This window comes from Drosophila gunungcola, unplaced genomic scaffold, assembly GCF_025200985.1.
Source record: "Drosophila gunungcola strain Sukarami unplaced genomic scaffold, Dgunungcola_SK_2 000001F, whole genome shotgun sequence".
Lineage (NCBI taxonomy): Eukaryota > Metazoa > Arthropoda > Insecta > Diptera > Drosophilidae > Drosophila > Drosophila gunungcola.
In genome coordinates this window covers 5395516-5413312 of record NW_026453197.1, presented here as the reverse complement: position 1 = coordinate 5413312, position 17797 = coordinate 5395516, and the positions used below count along the sequence as shown (strand labels likewise).

General features: G+C 40.7%; 5 protein-coding genes across 9 annotated transcripts; 4 read left to right on the top strand and 1 right to left on the bottom strand.

Annotated features, from left to right (window-relative positions):
* Positions 1-160: 160 nt before the first annotated feature.
* Positions 161-4764, top strand: LOC128261493 (large neutral amino acids transporter small subunit 1). 2 transcript variants are annotated; one of them, XM_052995221.1, is made up of 8 exons: positions 161-246; positions 748-994; positions 1753-1948; positions 2199-2301; positions 2362-2629; positions 3395-3719; positions 3789-3913; positions 4029-4764. In XM_052995221.1, the coding sequence occupies exons 2-8, from the start codon at positions 801-803 to the stop codon at positions 4300-4302; spliced, it is 1485 nt and encodes a 494-aa protein (XP_052851181.1). In that variant the 5' UTR covers positions 161-246; positions 748-800; the 3' UTR covers positions 4303-4764. The 2 variants fall into 2 exon arrangements, with proteins under 2 accessions (XP_052851181.1, XP_052851182.1); XM_052995222.1 differs by lacking the exon at positions 161-246 and adding an exon at positions 427-638.
* On the bottom strand, positions 4504-7461 carry LOC128261494 (PI-PLC X domain-containing protein 1). 3 transcript variants are annotated; one of them, XM_052995224.1, is made up of 4 exons: positions 6984-7461; positions 5778-6920; positions 5100-5373; positions 4504-5038 (listed from the first exon to the last, which is right to left on the bottom strand). In XM_052995224.1, the coding sequence occupies exons 2-4, from the start codon at positions 6697-6699 to the stop codon at positions 4801-4803; spliced, it is 1434 nt and encodes a 477-aa protein (XP_052851184.1). In that variant the 5' UTR covers positions 6700-6920; positions 6984-7461; the 3' UTR covers positions 4504-4800. The 3 variants fall into 3 exon arrangements, with proteins under 3 accessions (XP_052851184.1, XP_052851185.1, XP_052851183.1); XM_052995225.1 differs by having other exon boundaries at positions 5778-6914; XM_052995223.1 differs by having other exon boundaries at positions 5778-7461.
* A 410-nt stretch (positions 7462-7871) lies between these two features.
* Positions 7872-9950, top strand: LOC128261695 (zinc finger protein 311). The gene is made up of 2 exons (XM_052995497.1): positions 7872-8525; positions 8581-9950. The coding sequence occupies exons 1-2, from the start codon at positions 8013-8015 to the stop codon at positions 9481-9483; spliced, it is 1416 nt and encodes a 471-aa protein (XP_052851457.1). The 5' UTR covers positions 7872-8012; the 3' UTR covers positions 9484-9950.
* An 804-nt stretch (positions 9951-10754) lies between these two features.
* On the top strand, positions 10755-11473 carry LOC128261707 (nuclear protein 1). The gene has a single exon (XM_052995509.1). It carries the CDS (start codon positions 10850-10852, stop codon positions 11054-11056), a length of 207 nt encoding a protein of 68 aa, XP_052851469.1. The 5' UTR covers positions 10755-10849; the 3' UTR covers positions 11057-11473.
* A 108-nt stretch (positions 11474-11581) lies between these two features.
* On the top strand, positions 11582-17211 carry LOC128261691 (uncharacterized). 2 transcript variants are annotated; one of them, XM_052995492.1, is made up of 4 exons: positions 11582-11812; positions 13655-14949; positions 15556-16273; positions 16841-17211. In XM_052995492.1, the coding sequence occupies exons 2-4, from the start codon at positions 14285-14287 to the stop codon at positions 17165-17167; spliced, it is 1710 nt and encodes a 569-aa protein (XP_052851452.1). In that variant the 5' UTR covers positions 11582-11812; positions 13655-14284; the 3' UTR covers positions 17168-17211. The 2 variants fall into 2 exon arrangements, with proteins under 2 accessions (XP_052851452.1, XP_052851453.1); XM_052995493.1 differs by lacking the exon at positions 11582-11812 and adding an exon at positions 13422-13481.
* Positions 17212-17797: the final 586 nt, after the last annotated feature.

Here is a 17797-nt window from a genome sequence, read left to right as displayed (position 1 = left end):
TTGTAAACAAACAATTCGACAGCAATTTCCGGTTTTGAGCAATTATTTCTCTCTCAAAACAGCTCGTTTTGGTTTTATGGCGCACACTCGCGAATCGCTCTCTCTCTCTCTCTCTCTCTCTCTATTTCTCTTTCTCTCGGCTTTTGGGGTGGAAATTGCGTTAATTTTAGTATGAAAATGCCGGTCTCGATGCCAACGCACAGTCGCTGTCCGCAGTCGAAGCCGTTTTGTTGTGTCGCGCTTAAGGTAATAAATCGTGTTTTAACAGACGAAGTCCGACTAGATAAACCGAAATAATCAGCCAAACTGCATTCCAAACGTTGCGAAAAAAGGCAAAAAGGGGCAAATGCCAGATAGCACAACTCTGCAACTGCAATTTTCATTGCCACGCGTCGCAAAGTGCAGTGGCGACGATGACGAAATCGTGAAAATTGGCACGCGGGCAAAGGCGTCACTACGAAAGCCACGCACAACCTCTATGGGGAATATTAGGCCAACCCCTGATACCCCGTAAACCCCGCAGTTTAAAGCTTCATTTTGTGTATCGAAGATAGTGGCGGTGTCAGAAAACATAATTAAAGTTTATGTCTGACAATGGCAGATTAGTTTGCTGCCAACGAAGCAATAAGTTACTTCTCGTAAAAAAAAAAATCATTTGTTTACAGTTTGCGCAACACGTGCTGAAACCTTATTGATGGCAAAAGTTTTTCTAAAATTAACAATTTAAATTAACAATTGCCTTTTCAGTGGCAATGTCAGCTATTCGGCACTAGAGGAGAACCAGATCAAAGCACTCAATCATGACGGACAGATATGCCAATGGAGTCACCACCAGTCTGGTTGAGCCCACAAACGGACGCACTGCCTCCGAGGGGGAGGAGAAAATTGTCCTGAAACGGAAGCTAACCCTCATCAATGGAGTGGCCATTATAGTGGGCACCATCATTGGATCGGGCATCTTCATCGCACCCACTGGAGTCTTTCTTTACACCGAGTGAGTGGAATTATGCCCACATATGTACATATAGTATCATCCTTAATTCAATTTATTCACAAAAAAGGTCAATTTAACTGTTAATTAATGGATAGATTGTCGCAAACATTCCTTTGGCGCCAATTAAGATGAATTTATTAGTTGTCGATTTTCCCTCGAAGATTCTTCCCTTGAAATTCTGCATAAATATTGCGTCAGCTTTAAAGTGTTTTTGAGCGTTTTTTGTCTCCAGTTACAAGAATAACGTCAATGAGGCGTGCCAACAGTTAAATTATTGATAAGATGCACAAAAAAGGTGTGTGCCATACGCATATGGCATTTGCATAAAGTTATGTAATGTAAATGTATGTCTTTGTAATGCTTTAATTAATGTTTCTTATGTTCGCTTTAAACCAGTTTATTTACTCAATTATCTCACTATATTGGGATAAGAAATTGAGTTTATATTACCATATTATCTCACTGTAAACGATTTTAAATTTAATTTAATTTTAAATTTACTGCTAATTGAGTTTCTTAATTACTAGTAGTAAATTATAGTGATGGATCTCCCTGGCATTGTCCCCTGACCAAAAATCTTGTTGCATTAGGATAAGATAATGAGTATTGACTTAATACTCTACTGATAGTAAAAATAATAAATTACCATTTCACCATGATAGTAGTGGAACTACCTTCTATAGATCCCTGACCAAATATGTTTATATTTCTTCATAAAATTTGTTTATTTATATCTCCATTTATTTATTGCTTTTCAGATCCGTGGGAAGCTCCCTTTTGATTTGGTCGACTTGTGGAATTCTATCGACAATCGGAGCTCTTTGCTACGCCGAACTGGGAACGAGCATCACCAGATCTGGCGGGGATTACGCCTATCTGCTGGTGTCCTTTGGACCGCTCGTGGGATTCCTGCGGCTCTGGATAGCGCTACTCATCATCCGGCCAACCACGCAGGTCAGTGCCTGGCTTCCATCAATTGAATTACGGAATGTTTATTTGACTTGATTGATGGGCAGCGCTTCGAATTGGTTGTTGATGCAAATAAATAGAAATTTATTAAGTGGCGGCTACCTTCGACCGGAATTGAATTCAATTACGAGATCAACAACTTTCTCCAATGAAAACAAAAAGGGGGAAGGATATACAATATACGATTTTGAATGGTTAAATGCATTAATAGTTTAAAATATGTTTTCGCTTACAGACCATAGTTGCTTTAACCTTTGCACACTATGCGGCCAAACCATTCTTCCCGGACTGTGATCCTCCGGAGAATGCAGTGAAACTACTGGCTGCCATTTGTCTAAGTGAGTAACTTAACAAATCCCCCGCGGAATGAGAAATTTTAATTATTTTGTTTTTTCCAGCTCTGCTCACCGCCATCAACTGTCTGTCTGTGAAGGTGTCCATGAAGGTGCAGGATGTGTTCACGGTGGGCAAGCTGTTGGCCCTCATCATGATTATCCTGGCCGGACTATACTATATGGCCACGGGCAAGTTGGAGAACTTTAGCAATCCGTGGGAGGGCACTTACAGTGCCCGCAACATTGGCTACGCCTTCTACTCCGGTCTGTTTGCCTTCGGCGGATGGAACTACTTGAACTTTGTGACGGAGGAGCTCCAGGATCCGTACAAGTGAGTGGTGGGGCTCGGGGTTTCGTCCTGCCAACATGACAAATGGCTGCAAAAGTGGAATGAGTCGGGACTATTTGTCCTATTCATGCCTTTTGCGTCATGCGCAGGCAGCAACAAGTTGAAACTTGTTGAGCGTCCTTGATGTCATGGGTCCTAGAATGTGTGGGATGCTGCCTGCCGCCTCCCTAACGAATTCAATTTGCTCTCGAAGCGCAGCAATCAATTTAAGTGCTCTACACCCCCTCACAGGCCAAGTGGGTTTCTCGTTAAACAGCACGTTCCTATTCACATAGGGAAAATCTTTAACTTATTTTCTCCTGTTGGCGTAATTTTGCCTAAAGCCAATATTAGTTTAGTAAAAAAGTATACAAATCGTTTTCGTTTATAATAATATATAAAGCTTAGTTGATTTAGCCTGTCTGTCCGGATGGATGTTAAGATCTCGGAAATTATACAAGTCAAAAGTTTGGGATTTTTTAACATGCAGGTTCTAGTCTATTCGAACAATATATATCGATCCACCAAAAATTTTTTCAATCGAACTTTTATTTTACCAGCTATTAGCAAAGTTTTAATTATGACGTCATAACATTAATGGAAAACGGAGATTATGTATGTAAGAAAGCTAAATAACTGATAGTGCTGATCACTTTTAGCATGTAGTTTTAGCCGACATTCAACCAAACCGATTCTTTTTGTTTTTTGTTCTTAATTTTAAAATAGAGATATAATACCATAATATTGCCATATTTTTTCTTTGTGCAGAAATCTTCCACGAGCCATTTGGATAGCCATGCCTCTGGTCACGGGCATCTACGTTCTGGTTAACTTGGCCTATTTTGCAGTGGTCAACAAACCGGAGATGCTCAGTTCGTTGGCCGTGGCGGTGACCTTTGGAAACCGTGTGTTCGGACCTCTGGCCTTCATGGTGCCCATTTTCGTGGCACTGAGCACCTTTGGAGGTGTGAACGGAGTGCTCTTCACTTCGGCGCGACTGTTCGCAACTGGAGCTCAGGAGGGGCATTTGCCCAAGTTTTTCCAGCTGTTTCACGTCAAGCAACAGACTCCCATTCCCTCCCTGATTTTCACAGTAAGTTGGCGCTGGCCATTTCCATTTTACGCCAGAAATGTGATATAATATTTGCATATTTACCCTTAGTGCCTGATGTCGCTGCTTATGCTGCTCACGGATAATGTCTACCAGTTGATCAACTATTTCAGTTCGGTGCTCTGGCTTTCAGTGGTGGCCAGCATAGCCGGAATGTTGTGGCTTCGCCATAAGAGGTAACAATACCTTTTTTACATTAAATAAATTAGGTAGACCTAAGACATTAACCTTTTAAAAACTAATACTTACATTTCGAATTTTTAAGTAACTCACCGATTTCTTGCCTTCCAGACCCGACTTGCCGCGACCGATTAAAGTCCATCTCGCGCTGCCCATTATCTTCATGGTGAGCTGCGTGACGTTGGTGCTGCTTCCGAATCTGGAGGAGCCAGGTAATCTCTTGATTGGCATCGCCATCACCTTGGCCGGCATTCCATTCTACTACGGCTTCATCGCCTGGAAAAACAAGCCCAAGTGCTACGGACGATTGTCCAACTCCGTTGTGGAGATTTGCAGGGCCATCTTTAACACCACCATTATCGAATCGAACGAGACGATAAACTAAATCTATGTACCGCACCCGTAGAACTATGTAAAGGAGAAGGCTTTGTGCATTTAGTTCAAAAAACACTCGTCGTAATTGATATTCGAAAACACTGAGAAATTGTTAAATTTTTTAAACAGTTTTAAGCAAACCCCCCTGCCCCATTTGTATGATATTTTTTAGCTAGGCAATTGGCATTCCTCACAACGCAATCGGCATCGATTAGATTTTAGTTTTAACATATGTATTTATTTGAGCAAGCTCCTCAGTTAACAGGTTTTACACAACCCAAGGCCTTTTTTGGCTCACTCTCCACTAAAGTTTACTCCTAATTCCGTTTTTAACACAATCAGGAAGTAATTGAATGCGCTTTAATGGGAACAAAACTGTAAACTATATAAAATGTGACATGTTTAGGGAAGCCACATGGCAGTACAATAACTTATCGCTTAGCAAATAAATGTATTACTGCAAATTCGGAAATGTTGGTTTAAATTCCCGGTGCTCTACGGTTTCTATCTACATGTAAATCTTACGAGTATTATACTCTATAGCTGTTTCCACCAGTGTGGTGCCCCGTATAAAGTCCGCTGACACAATGTTGGCATTGGTGCCCAATTCATTTCGATACAGCTGAGAGATCCGCCAGTTCACGTTGTCGGCCATCTTGCGTAGTCCTCCGTGCTTGTCAAAAATGACGTCCCAGGTCTCCGGGGTCAACTCTGCCATATCGGACACTGGGCGACTGGAGAACCGTCTGCGAAAGTAATTAGCGTTAATGGTATTTTATCTTATCAATAACTTGTAGATGCACTCACGACGCGTCAAAGTCGTTAACGTTGCGCAAATATGTCTCAAGTTGTGACCACGTCTGCTTGTTTCCCCAACGCTGTTCCACGGATCCGAACAGGACCTCTGGGAACTCCTCCACCATGGTCTCGTGATCGTAGGCCAGGAACACGTTCTGCCTGCGGGCCCAAATGTCGCGCAGGGATGCGCGCCAGGACAGCGAAGGATGAGCTATAAGGTCCTGGAACTGGTCACGCAAATAGCTGATCAGCAGGCGATGCACTCCAAGTCCTTTTCCAAATCCTGAAGGACACGGGAATAAGGGTTTTGTAAGTCAAAATTATGACTAAAATAGTTTTTATAACCTTTCAGAGGGTAGTATAATTTCGATCTAGCCATGTCCGTTTGTCCGTTTCCTTACTAGTCTTTTCATTTTAAAGCTATCAGAATAAAACTTTCCCAAACGTCTTTTTTATTTGTGAAATAAGACGAGGATCTATCATATAGATCCCACATGATAAGGATGCGTTACCATTTTTAAATATATATATAAGAATATTTAATGTTGGCAGCAATGTTTTCTATTTTTGTATAAGGATGATGAAGATATACGCTTTTAATCCTCCTTTATTTGATATTGTTTTTAGAACTCAAGAGTTTAAAGTTTCGTAAAAGGAAAATACCTTAAAACTAATCTCATTTCTTACCCACTGGAAACTCCTTCAGTCCGAAGATGATAATCTCGTTGGTCTCGTGGACAAAGTCCCGCACCTGGTTGATGACCTCCTGAAGGGGACGCTGCTTGGTGATCCCGTGGTAGATGAAGAACGGGTCCGGGGAGTTCCGGTAGTAGCCCACTCTAATGTCCAGGTAGCGAACTCCGTGCATCAGCTGTCCCCGGATGTCGTCGTCCTGGGTCAGGGCGTATTTGGTCACCAGGCTCTCCCTGAGCAGCGGATCGAAGTTGGGCCGATATGAGCCGGAGTCGTGGGATCCCGGTATGAACAGATCTCGCAGGCGCATCTCTCCTATTTTGGACTTCAGCTGATTCATCCAGCGGGGAAACACTTTGAGGCAGGTCTTGGCCAGGATGTTACCCTGTACGTCTATGTAGCTGGCCCAAAAGCCGTAGCAGGAGGTCTGAACGGTCACATTCCTGGACAGGGCGTAGTCAAAGGGCAGTCCGGTGGTGAACCACTGGGTGGAGAGACCCTGGGTGGGTTGAATGGCCGCCACGACCTCGGTGGCTCCTCCATTGGCCACCCAGTACTTCTGTTCTACCTCATTGGTGTCCGATTTGGCTTCCGGTCTGACTGTGAATCCACTGATGGGCACGTAGCTGTTTGGTGATTCGCCGGAACCACTGCCCTCCTCGCTGTGGAAGGTCGCCAGTGGAGTCCGCTTGGGCAGGAGCTTGGTATCGAAGCTGAGGGCATCCTGCCTCGTCACCAGGACTTGGTCACCCATCCGCGCCGGCGCATTGCTCCATGAAACCTCCAGGAATCTCTTGCGGGCACTGATGGTCAGCCAGACCTTGAGACTGTTGGGATCCTCGTAGGGTTCGGTCTGAGCTTGCGTCCAGGAGACGAGGAGAACCAGCAGCGCAAGCTGAAGAATTTTTCCCACCATTTTTCTGATTGAATTACTACTGATGATTCGTGCTGATTGCAACAGACTTTAATCAGAGCAGTAATATAAACACGACACCCCAAGAGATCGCCACAGATCAACCGCTCGCGTCGAGAGCACCGGACTCAATGAACTGAGACCCGGACCCCAAATCCAGTAGATCGTTATATATATGTATGCTATATAAGGTTGGTGGCAGAAACTAGAACCGGACACTAGAACTTAGCAAGAAATCTCTGTGTAAATGAACTTGGACTTTCGTGTTCATTGAATTCTCTATTTACCCAGGGGGTTCCAAGTAATTAGCCCTTATGCTAACTGGAGGATATTAATATTCAATGGCTGCGTGTACAGAACATTTGACCGGCATAACCGATTATATTATAAACAATAAGGGCAGGCAATTCTCAGCAATGTGCAAATTATCAGCACTTATTTGTTCGCACTCGGCTTTAATTGGCAGTGTAATGTTTTGGCATTTTTAGAACACAAAGAGTTTTGGAGGCTAAGCACACATGTATTTCCTATAGGAAACGAAACAATAGAAGCGTTATGATTTGATTCACTTTCGCACCGACTAAATAAATTAATATAAAAAGCAAGCGATCTGCGACAATCCGAACCCAGCGTCGCCTCTCAACTGAAGCTCAAATGCGAGAACCAAAGCGAGAAGAGCTTGTGCATTGGGTTCTTTTGTTTATTAAACTTTCACACTTCCCATGTAAACGGCTGATACTTGAGTGCCAATTGTTGAATAAACATTTGGTTATCCATTAGGGTTGTTACATTTTTTGTAAAGCTTATTTATTTGTTTTTAATCTGACAAGACACACTTTTTGAGCCATAGCTTTACTGACTATTGGGCCTTTTTTGTTGTATATATATGTAATGTCTGACACATTCGAGCTTACTTGCATCCACTTCTCCATTTTTATAAGAAATTTACCAACGAATTTATTGAGATTTAGTTACTTTATAATTTATTTATAAAGATTTATTTTTATAGCTACATATGGGAAAGTTCAAAAATGAAATTGACAGCAAAGCTAAGTAATTTCCTAAAATGTGTTCAGAAACTCCTAAGTTCTTTTGTTTGTTTTGAGAAGTATTAAAAGCAAAATAAAAATAATATGTACCAACAAATAAATTGAATTTTCAAACGGGCCAGTACATATAACGGTCAGTATTTATTGTCAGCATTTTAAGCAAACGGTCGCCTGGTCACACTGTTTAACAGCTGTTCTGGCGTCCTAACAAAAACCTGCAATTACTTTGTTTTGATTGTGGATTAGTGCAATATACAAGCGTAGGAAATGCTGCATTCACAGGCAATGCAATCCATACCCACTCTGCACCAGCCCCTACACTCCAAGGTGTCTAATTACCTAAACAACCAGCGGAGAACAGGACAGTTCTGTGATCTCCTCCTGGAATTGGACTCGGATGACTCCCTGAACTTAAGTGTCCACTTCTGTGTGCTGGCTGCCCAGAGCCAGTTGATAAACACCAACCAGAAGCAGCAGCAGTTCTCCATTCACAATCCGCTGAAGATCACCATTCGGAATTTTAGCTGCACTCAGTGCCTGCACTCCATTGTGGACTTCTTCTACGAGGACATGGTATCCGTGTCCAAAGAACACATGCCGCACTTCCGAGAATTGGCGCAAATCCTGGCTGTCACGGAACTGCTGAACCTTTACCAGTTGCAGCCTTTAGGGGAGGTGAAGGAAACGTCAGAGATCATGGCTTCGGGCGAGGTGGAACAAAATCATGAGCCAACTAGGAAAGCGGAGGATTTGTTTGAGAGTCGACAGAGTTACTTTAAGGTGGGAAGGATGTCCACTATGCTTCCCTGAATCTCATATCACCTTTTCTTTGCAGTTGAAGAATCCCAGGGCCGTAAAGTCCAGCAGCAAGGTTAACTACTGCATTGGCTGCGACTACAAGTGCTACCAGGTGCAGAAGATGATTGAGCACATGGGCAGCTGTGAGCCCTCGCATCTGACCTGCTCCCTGTGCGAAGTGGGTTTCTTGGACTGGCGGGAGTACGACACACATCTTCGCAGGCACTCCAGTGACCTTCGCAAACCGTTCTTCTGCCTGCAATGCGGCATTCGCTTCACCACTCGAGCAGCCCTGCTCGTCCACCAGCCCAAGCACAGTACGGAAACGCCACACCTATGTCCTCATTGCGGAAAAGGCTTCAAGTGGAAGCAGGGCCTGAGCAACCACCTTGTGGTGCACAATCCCGAGAAGCAGCTGCTCTGCGACGTCTGCGGCTACAGCACCACCCATATGAAGGCCCTCAATTCCCACAAACTGCTCCACACCGGGGAATTCTTCGCCTGCACAGTTTCGGGGTGTAAGCATCGAGCCAATCGCAAGGAGAACCTTAAGCTGCACATCGAAACCCACAAGCAGGGACGGGATTTCATCTGCGAGATCTGCGGCTGCAAGTTCAGCCAGAGCAAGAACCTCAAACGGCACGCCTTGAAGCATACGGAGAACGGTCCCAATCGGTACAAGTGTCAGCTGTGTGGGTTTAGTAGTCATCGCTCCGACAAGATGAAAGAGCACGTACAGCGAGTGCACACGGAGAAGGCGGTGCAATTGGAGCTCTCTGAGACAGTGGACAGTTCCTTTCCCGACGACTTTGATCTGCCTGTAATCGAGACATTGTCGACGCCAAAAAAGAAACCCAAGAAGGTTCAGAGAAAGGCGAAAATGGATACAAATCCTGATCGACGACTGAAAACTCTACTGCCTAAGGAGACTGTTAAATAGAAATAAAACAGAAAGTTACTCTGTCTTATGAACTTTCCAAAATTAATTGAAATTATTAATTTAAAATTAAAGGAGAATGTATCAGTTGGTAAACTAGGTAACCGATTTCGAAGAGATCGCTGGTTATCCAACAAATATTTACCATTGGAATATTCTGGAACCGATTTCTCTTTGGAGACAAAAGAGGCACCATTCAAAGCAATCATAAATGGTTTGATGCCAATGATTTGTAAACAAAGTTGTGATATATTGTGGAAGGTTCTTGAAACAACATTTTTGAGGCCGTTCTATCTTATCTAAGAATGTGATAACGATCTATTGCGTCGTTTCTAGAGTTCCAGAGGTACTTTTAGAACGAATAGCTGCTAAATGACTAACCAACACAATAGTTCGCACCTTATCACCGCAAGAACACCACATAACATCTGTTGTTTATATAAAAGCGATTAGACCAAAACAAACTAAAAGCTTTTCGGTTTTTAGAAATAAACAAATGCTATTCGAGTGGGAGGGAACTGGGTCAGCAGATCAGGTTCTAACGCACCCAAATAAAAGTTATGCATTAGCAATTGGTAAAACCTTTTTAGACTTTTCTAGAATTGATTTGTTTTACTATAAAATATTGAATAAATAACATTTACATATCTAAAAGTAGAACTCAAATATATTTAAACAACTATTTTTTAGGGAGGAAAACCAAATTTTTAGCAGTGTAGGGTGTATCACCCAGACTTCATGCTGCATTTATTTTTATATTTAAAATGTGGAGAAATAAATGCTGGGTAAATGCACTTTGGGGGTCGTATTTTGAGGGCCAAAGTGGGCGGGCGTTACATAACACTTTTGAAACGTGTGTATTATGAAAAGTTCTTTTATAATTAAAATAAATGGACAAGGCAAAATATTATGTTTGACGATGTGTGTTTTTTCTTTTTGTTTACCGCGCATTTTGTAAACAACAAAAAATTAAATTGCGCAGCAAAAATGGCCAAAAAGTTTGCGCTCTCTTTGGCAAAGAGAGCAAAAGGGTTGTCAGGCCAAAAAAAAATTAAAAACATTATTAAAAAGGCTTAAATTTGAAAAGAAGTGAAAACGAAAGGTAATGAGCCAATAAAAACAAAGAGTTTAACATTTATTTTTTACGACTTTGGGAAGTAGTTGATTTAAATTCCATTTAACTTATCTTATGGGGAAAGTATGGCAACTCTGACAGTGAGAGAGCTTTTAACGGTGCACAAAAAGCTCAGCTGGCTATAAAAGCGGTTGCTCGTCCGAAAAAAATTCAATTCCAGTCTGCGAATTTGCAGAGAAGAAACCTATAATAAAGCAAGAAAGCAGTTAGTTTGTGAAATTTTAAATCGTCATTATGTCCGAAGCGCACTTTGATGAGTACGAGCACTACAACTTCGACCATGACAAGCACATCTTCTCCGGCCACAGCGGAAAGCAGCGTTCCAAGAAGGAGGCCACCGAGCACACCAATCACTTCGATCCCTCTGGCCATTCCCGCAAGATTCTCACCAAGCTGATGAACACCAACAACAACAAGAAGGCCTCCGCCTGCAAGAACTGATGCAGGGCATCGGAGGCGGGGCAGCGGTACAGAGAGAGCAAAAAGTAACGGGGAAAGAAGGAAAAGAAAACTTCGAATTTAAAAGAAAGAAAAGGAAAATCAGTTGAAATCAATCGCAGCAGTCGCTGGAAGCAAAGAAAAGAGAGAACGAGAAAGAACAACAAAAGCCACCTGGAAATACACTTTGCATTTGGATTGTGCATTGGGATTTCATGCGGCGCAAAACTTTGTGAACTTATAATAATTTTAGTTCGCTTATATTTTCACAAACAAAAAAAACACATATTACTCTTAGCTTCTTAATATTCCTAAACTAATTCAGACTTACACGTTTTAGTTGCTAAGCCTTAGTGCGTTTCAAATTATGAAGTTTGATTTAGGTATTATATATAAAATAAAGAAAAAACCAAAACTAAATTATATTCGCGTTTTTTTGATTTTTTTCCACTTTTACAGCGGCTTTCCAGGCACCAAAAGTCATGCCAGAGAGCTTTTCCAATGCTTTCCCATGCTGTCAGTGTGTTGCCGCTGCAAGTGCATATTTATAGCCTCCTTTTAGTTGAACTCATTTGCACTCAGCTCCTCGATTATCGCCAATGCAGTTGCAGCTGAGTATTTCTTTGTTTAGAGGAGTCGACACGACAAAAAAGTAAACAAAAATGAATTCCCATAAGCAGCTTGACATTTAGTTTCGAAACGGATACGTACATATGCACATATATTCCCGCAACCTTCCATTGAAAGTTCATAACACAGGTAAATAAACTTGCACACACAAGCAGCATTTCTTCCGGTTTTGTTTAGCGCGTGTGGGTGCAATTATGCTTATATGTATGTAAAATGTAAATATGCATTTATGTACATATTAACTTTTTTGGGCTTTCGCTACTTAAACATACTTTTTATTACAAAAGCAAAGTAATTTTCCACTCACAATCACGCAAACATACAAACGCACAAATATAAATAGATCGAACAAACTTTCCAGAAAGGTCCACTCTAATGGTACTCTCTCGCTCTCTTTGCGCCATTTGCCGGCTTTTTAAATTGCGTTGTTGATATTTGGTAAACAATAAAACAGACTCTCGATCAGGTGGTTTTTCTATATGCTGTATACATATATAATTATTTACGTATGTACATGTACATATGTTTGCTGAATATTAATCATCAGCAAGTGACAAATATTTTGGCAATCGAATTTCATGATGCTTCTGTTCGTTTCAAATTTGTATTTTTATTGGTCATCCATTTTGCATACAATATTGTCTATCAGTTTAAAGATTGCATTTTTATTAATGATATACATATTTGTCTAACAATGTATCTTTTCAAAAGTTTTAAGTATCACTAGCTAGAATTTTCTGCTCATCGTTGCTAATTAGTTATTAGTTAGAACACTTTTTATGTTTATTTTTAATCTGTAAATATGTTTTTATGTCTTTCGTAAATGATGCTTATGTATCTAAAATTGACAAATGATAACAAAAACATAACAGTTTATGGGAGGGCTGTGTTCTAAAAATGGGTTGCGTTACATTCTCAAAACATTAAATAAAAAGAAAATCGCGGGAGCGATAAACACTATCAAGTATACGACCAGTGCTTTTTGGAGGAAAACAAGTGGGAAGGCTAAACCATAATGTAAACAATTTTGGGGGTAACGAAACTAGTTTGCTACGGTGCGCTTTGCCGACAAACAAATGACGCACTATTAATTCAGTAAATTCGAGAAACGGCTAGAAGTTACCAAACTTAATACAATACTTAATAAACATAATACAACTAAGTAAATGTTCCTTTTTTGTATGTTATGTTTTTTGTACGTATAGATACTTGTACCTATACATAGGTACTTGCCTATATACAATTCTGTAGCAATTTACCATTTAAAAACAAATGACTTTTTTCTTTCGTTCAACAAGTTATCTTATTTGTATATTTATTTTATGTAAATATGTAAAATAAAATATATATATAAAAACATATGTATGTATGTGCACTTTGATTGATTGTGAATAATATAAATAATGTTCAAAGAATAATTGATATGATATGATATTATATATATGAGTCAATCACACATTTATTTATTTTTTTAAAAACCGTAAGCTTAAAGTTACAAACTAAAACTACAGCGAGAATAGCAGCCATAGCTATATGGGCTTTCGGCCGACGATTACAAATAATTTGATACTTTGGAATATTTCGATTTAACACTGAAATAGAAACTTTGTCAACTTTGGATGTTACCACCACCATATTCAATAACTATGGTATGTGCATTTTTTTTTATGTAAAAGACTTTCAGTTATTAAGAAAACACTTTAAAATTATTTCTTTTATTGAAATTATAGTATTCGTATTTTTTCTTTCAACCAGAAATAAAAATAACTAATTTAAAAATTGTGGGTATTAATACACGGTGAGTTGTGACCGCATTTTTCATATTATATACATAGTTTGATATCCTAATTCAAATGCAAGTTCTCTTAAGAACGCATGTGATTGTTTCCGGAGTCGCTTAGGATGACATTCCATTGTTGTTGTCCAAAAAATATCTTAATAGATTTCTTTCTTATCATCCCATAATGAAAGTCGCACGCTGGCCACGATCTATGAGCACGTGGGGGCAAATACATAAGCTTCCTAGATCGTGAGTTACGCCTGGCACACGACCGACGATGGCGGCCACTCCAACTCCACAGAAATGCAGAGATCATAGTAAATGCGACCAATTACAACTTCCTAAATTCCTCGTGCCCATGTCCCATGTGCTCCCATCTTCTGGGTTGAGAATCATATTGCACACTTTCACCGCGAAAAAAACCGAATTTGTGGCAAACAACAAAAGACGGGGGGAATTACGCATATATGAATGGAGATGGATCGGAATCGGAATCGGAGTACTGGCGATATGCAGACATGGATGGTGCTAATTGCTGTGGCACTCGGTGGCGGATGAACCGTTAAATCGAAACTGGAGCACTGGCCCAATAACGATGATGCACGCGGCCCACGGATTAGCACCTTTCAACGAGCCACTGCGGATAGATGTTCTAGATACCCAAAACCCACCATTAGCACCATCGCAAGGCGGAGTTTTTCTGGACCAGCATTTGGGACTCTACGGTTAGTTGACGATTTAACTCCGAGCCAACTGGCTGTGCGGTTTGTGCTAAAAACAAAAAGGATTCGGAACCATAGAAATCACTTGCCAAACGGATAATGTCATCCTACGAGGAGATGTCCGAGAAGACGCCACGCCGTTTGTCGCCCATTTGGATTCTAGTGATCACCCTGCTTCTATTTGCGACCACTCTTACGGCGGTGGCTATGATCGAAGCTGGACGGGCTCAGAGCTACGGTGGAGAGAACGATCTCCTGATCCTTACCCGCATGTGGAACCACTTCAGAGCTGGTGCCGAAAATGATACGGAAATCGCCACCGTGGAACGCATTGCCAGGGAGGCCGGAAATGCCACTAATCCGAATCCATCTCAACCGGAACAGGGCAGAAACTTCTACGAGGAGCAGCAGGCGGTGGTTGTGAATGCGGAGAGTATGGATCCTGTGATGGGCCAACGGCAAGATGACTACGGTCCACCGCAGAGCAGAGAGGACTCCTACGAGCAGGATCCCTACTACGATGTAGCCGATGACTATGGCCCAGGTCGATATCCATATCCAGAGTCCAAGCAGGAGCCAGCGGAGGAGGATCGCTTCTATGATAAGGACGACCCCTCGGCGGATTCGGACGAGGGAAGGGCGTCGCAGGCCCGACTCCATGATTCCTTCTACGCCCCCTGGTCTATTGGAAGAAATCCAGCTCCAGTTGCTACTCATCCCGCAGCAGAGGGCAACAACAGGAAGCTCCAGACACCGCCCAATAGGTGAGAATTCTTAATCACATTTAAAAGAAAAACTTCGAAAAATATGAACTTTTAGAGGAACACATGAAACTAATTTAGAAACATTATTAAGAAACGAATAATATATATAATATTGGGCAAACATTTGAGTAATGAGTGAAGTGTTTAATAAGGGCTTTTGAGTTGTTGTTCCTGATCGCAACCAAAGATTTCGCATTGCATTGAGAAACGAGAAATGTAATAATTTAAATTTCATATCAGTAAAATTGCAATACATTGCAAATAAACCATATTATAAAAAGTAAACTCAAAAACGCCATTTCAAGATTAACTAAAGGCCAGTAGGTAAAGCCACATATACAAGAACAAAGGTATATATAACTTTAAAACCATATAATGTATATGTACGTAAACAAAGATAGGAACATATATTATGTGACACAATTTCACAACATTATAGACATTTTAAATATGCCAAATAAATATAAATTTTGCAAAAATAAAAAACAGAATTGTACAAATTTTATGACAGGTTTAAATCTATAAATGTCTTGGCTTACAATGTAAATCATCAAGATTAGCACCTCAATAGCATATATTTTAAACATTAACTTTGACCATTTTTAGATCCCCTTATCCCGCCTACGATGAGGTATACGATTATCCCATGGGCTTCCAGCCCCGTCCTCATGCGGAATCTGTGCTGGCCAAGCAATCTCAGCCCGCCTCCCATAATGCTGTGGCTGAGGTCCAAAGCGAATCCAGTCTGGTCACCGTGCTGAAGAGTCTAAAGCAGATCTGGGATCTGTACCAGGCCCTCATGGGTGCATGGAACGCAGTGAGCGAGCGACATCAGCAGAGTACGGAGAAGTTCCGCCAGGAGCAGGCGGCTAAGCAGGCCGAAAAGGATCGACTGCGTCAGCAGGAGCAGCAGCAGCAGCAAAAAACGAGGATTAACTCCAAGAAGCCACCACGAATGGAGGGAAACAAAAAGAACCCGAATAAGAAGCCCACGACAACGACAACTAAGTCGACAACCACGACCACGACGACATCTGCTCCAGATAGCTCAGAGGAGGAGGAGGAAGTGGAGCAGCCGGAGAAGAAGGTAGAGAAAGTTGAGACAGTAACACCATCGGCTCTGTCCACCAAAGTGCTGACTGGCAAGGGCGAGAAGGGCAATCTGAGATCTGTGCGTGGATTGCGCCACAGACGGGATGCCGAAGCGGAGGAGAAAGCCGACTCCGATGTGGGTGAGGGGCGCTATATCAAGGGCGATCCTCTCAAGGGATACTACGATTTTGTCATTACGGAAGGCTCCTACAAGTTCTGGGCCGTATTTCAGGTGAGTCATCAGCACCGAACCACAAAATCTTTTCTTTGTTATAAATTATAAAAAAATTTAATGTAAATAATTGGAACTAAGCTTTGGAAAATAATTCTATCCAACACAAGATCTCATTGTAATGCTTTTATAATGGAACAAAGGTAAAACATTTTTAAGCCAAATAGAAAATGTTTTTCTTCAAAATATTTATGAAAAAGTTCACATTTACAAAAACATTATTAAAGTATGTATAAGACAACACATTTTTAGAATTTAATCAATTGGATTTACATTTTTAAGATTTTTAAATAACTTGGACAGCGTTTTTTAATACTAATTTGGGTAATTATTTGCGTAAAAGCTTTTTATTATCCAAGAAAATTTATTTTCATAGTAATGATATGGAATCCCATCCTTGGGATGAAACTTATGTGTGAATAATTATTTGTAAAATATGTAAAAGGGTTCATCACAATTTTAATAAATTGGATACACATATACTGGTTAATTTAAAAAGAATTAAATCGGGTTTAACTTAATTTATTTCCGTTTAATTAATATTTACCTCTCAATTTTAACCCACAGGTGGGCACAGCACTGCTAATTATCTACTCGACGTTCGCCGCCATTTACTACTCCAAGGTAAATCCACTGACCAGCGACTACGACTATACGGATTATCTGGGCGGAGTTCGGTCTCTGTCCGGTGGCGATGCCGATTTTGTGGACGACGGCGATGCATCGAGTCCGCCAGTTTCGACCACCTCCCGCATCATGGAGTGGCTGCCACGGACGGCGCACTCCATCAAGTTCATCCTGGATGCCATCGACAAGGTGCCACTGGATCATGAAAAGGACAAGGAGCCCGGCTGGTCTACGGGGAAACGGGACACGGCGACGGCCATGAGATAGGGAACTGAATACTATATGCGATATTTGTTAAAGAAAATATAATAATGTTGAAGATAAACTTGGACTGAACTTATTTTTTTGGGAGATGTTTTAAAATTACTTTAGAATTTGGCAGCATTTTAATTTGGAAACATTTTCAAAAATATCAGTAACAAAAACACACACCAATTTCTAAAAATGAATATCAAAAAGTATATTATTTAGATGATCTAAATAAAACAACTCCTATCCGCCTTTTTTTAAATTTTGCTCCGTTAATTTTTTAAAGCTGTTCAAAGTTTTAGGAACCTCTTAAAAAAAACAAATAAACTTTTGACTCGATTGGTTAAATTTTATTACATTTTTACACAAAAATCGATTGTTGTAATCTTTTCAGAAAAAAAAATTTTTTGTATTTTAAATTTAAAGCTAAGACATTTTAAAGCACTTTTCAAGCAAAAGACGGATACTGTTTATTTGGTTCCTCTACCGAAATATATATTTTATTTTTTTGAAAAGAAGTAGAACGTTTAATAATCAATTTTTAATACAGGAATTTTTTTCAATTTCCAAAAATCGAGCTAGGCATTATGTTGCGTTCTTTAGTTAAAAATGTACTAAAAGATTGTTCTGAAGGCTGAATAGTACCAT

Excerpts from the sequence above, each read along its gene's own strand:
- LOC128261493 (XM_052995221.1), top strand. The coding sequence starts at position 801 with ATGACGGACAGATATGCCAATGGAGTCACCACCAGTCTGGTTGAGCCC. Across the intron at positions 1,949-2,198 it reads TCATCCGGCCAACCACGCAG|ACCATAGTTGCTTTAACCTT; the intron begins GTCAGTGCCTGG and ends TTTCGCTTACAG. Across the intron at positions 2,630-3,394 it reads GAGCTCCAGGATCCGTACAA|AAATCTTCCACGAGCCATTT; the intron begins GTGAGTGGTGGG and ends TTCTTTGTGCAG.
- LOC128261494 (XM_052995223.1), bottom strand. The coding sequence starts at position 6,699 with ATGGTGGGAAAAATTCTTCAGCTTGCGCTGCTGGTTCTCCTCGTCTCC. Across the intron at positions 5,374-5,777 it reads ACTGAAGGAGTTTCCAGTGG|GATTTGGAAAAGGACTTGGA; the intron begins GTAAGAAATGAG and ends CGTGTCCTTCAG. Across the intron at positions 5,039-5,099 it reads GTTAACGACTTTGACGCGTC|ACGGTTCTCCAGTCGCCCAG; the intron begins GTGAGTGCATCT and ends TTACTTTCGCAG.
- LOC128261695 (XM_052995497.1), top strand. The coding sequence starts at position 8,013 with ATGCTGCATTCACAGGCAATGCAATCCATACCCACTCTGCACCAGCCC. Across the intron at positions 8,526-8,580 it reads GTCGACAGAGTTACTTTAAG|TTGAAGAATCCCAGGGCCGT; the intron begins GTGGGAAGGATG and ends TTTTCTTTGCAG.
- LOC128261707 (XM_052995509.1), top strand. The coding sequence starts at position 10,850 with ATGTCCGAAGCGCACTTTGATGAGTACGAGCACTACAACTTCGACCAT.
- LOC128261691 (XM_052995492.1), top strand. The coding sequence starts at position 14,285 with ATGTCATCCTACGAGGAGATGTCCGAGAAGACGCCACGCCGTTTGTCG. Across the intron at positions 14,950-15,555 it reads CTCCAGACACCGCCCAATAG|ATCCCCTTATCCCGCCTACG; the intron begins GTGAGAATTCTT and ends GACCATTTTTAG. Across the intron at positions 16,274-16,840 it reads AGTTCTGGGCCGTATTTCAG|GTGGGCACAGCACTGCTAAT; the intron begins GTGAGTCATCAG and ends TTTAACCCACAG.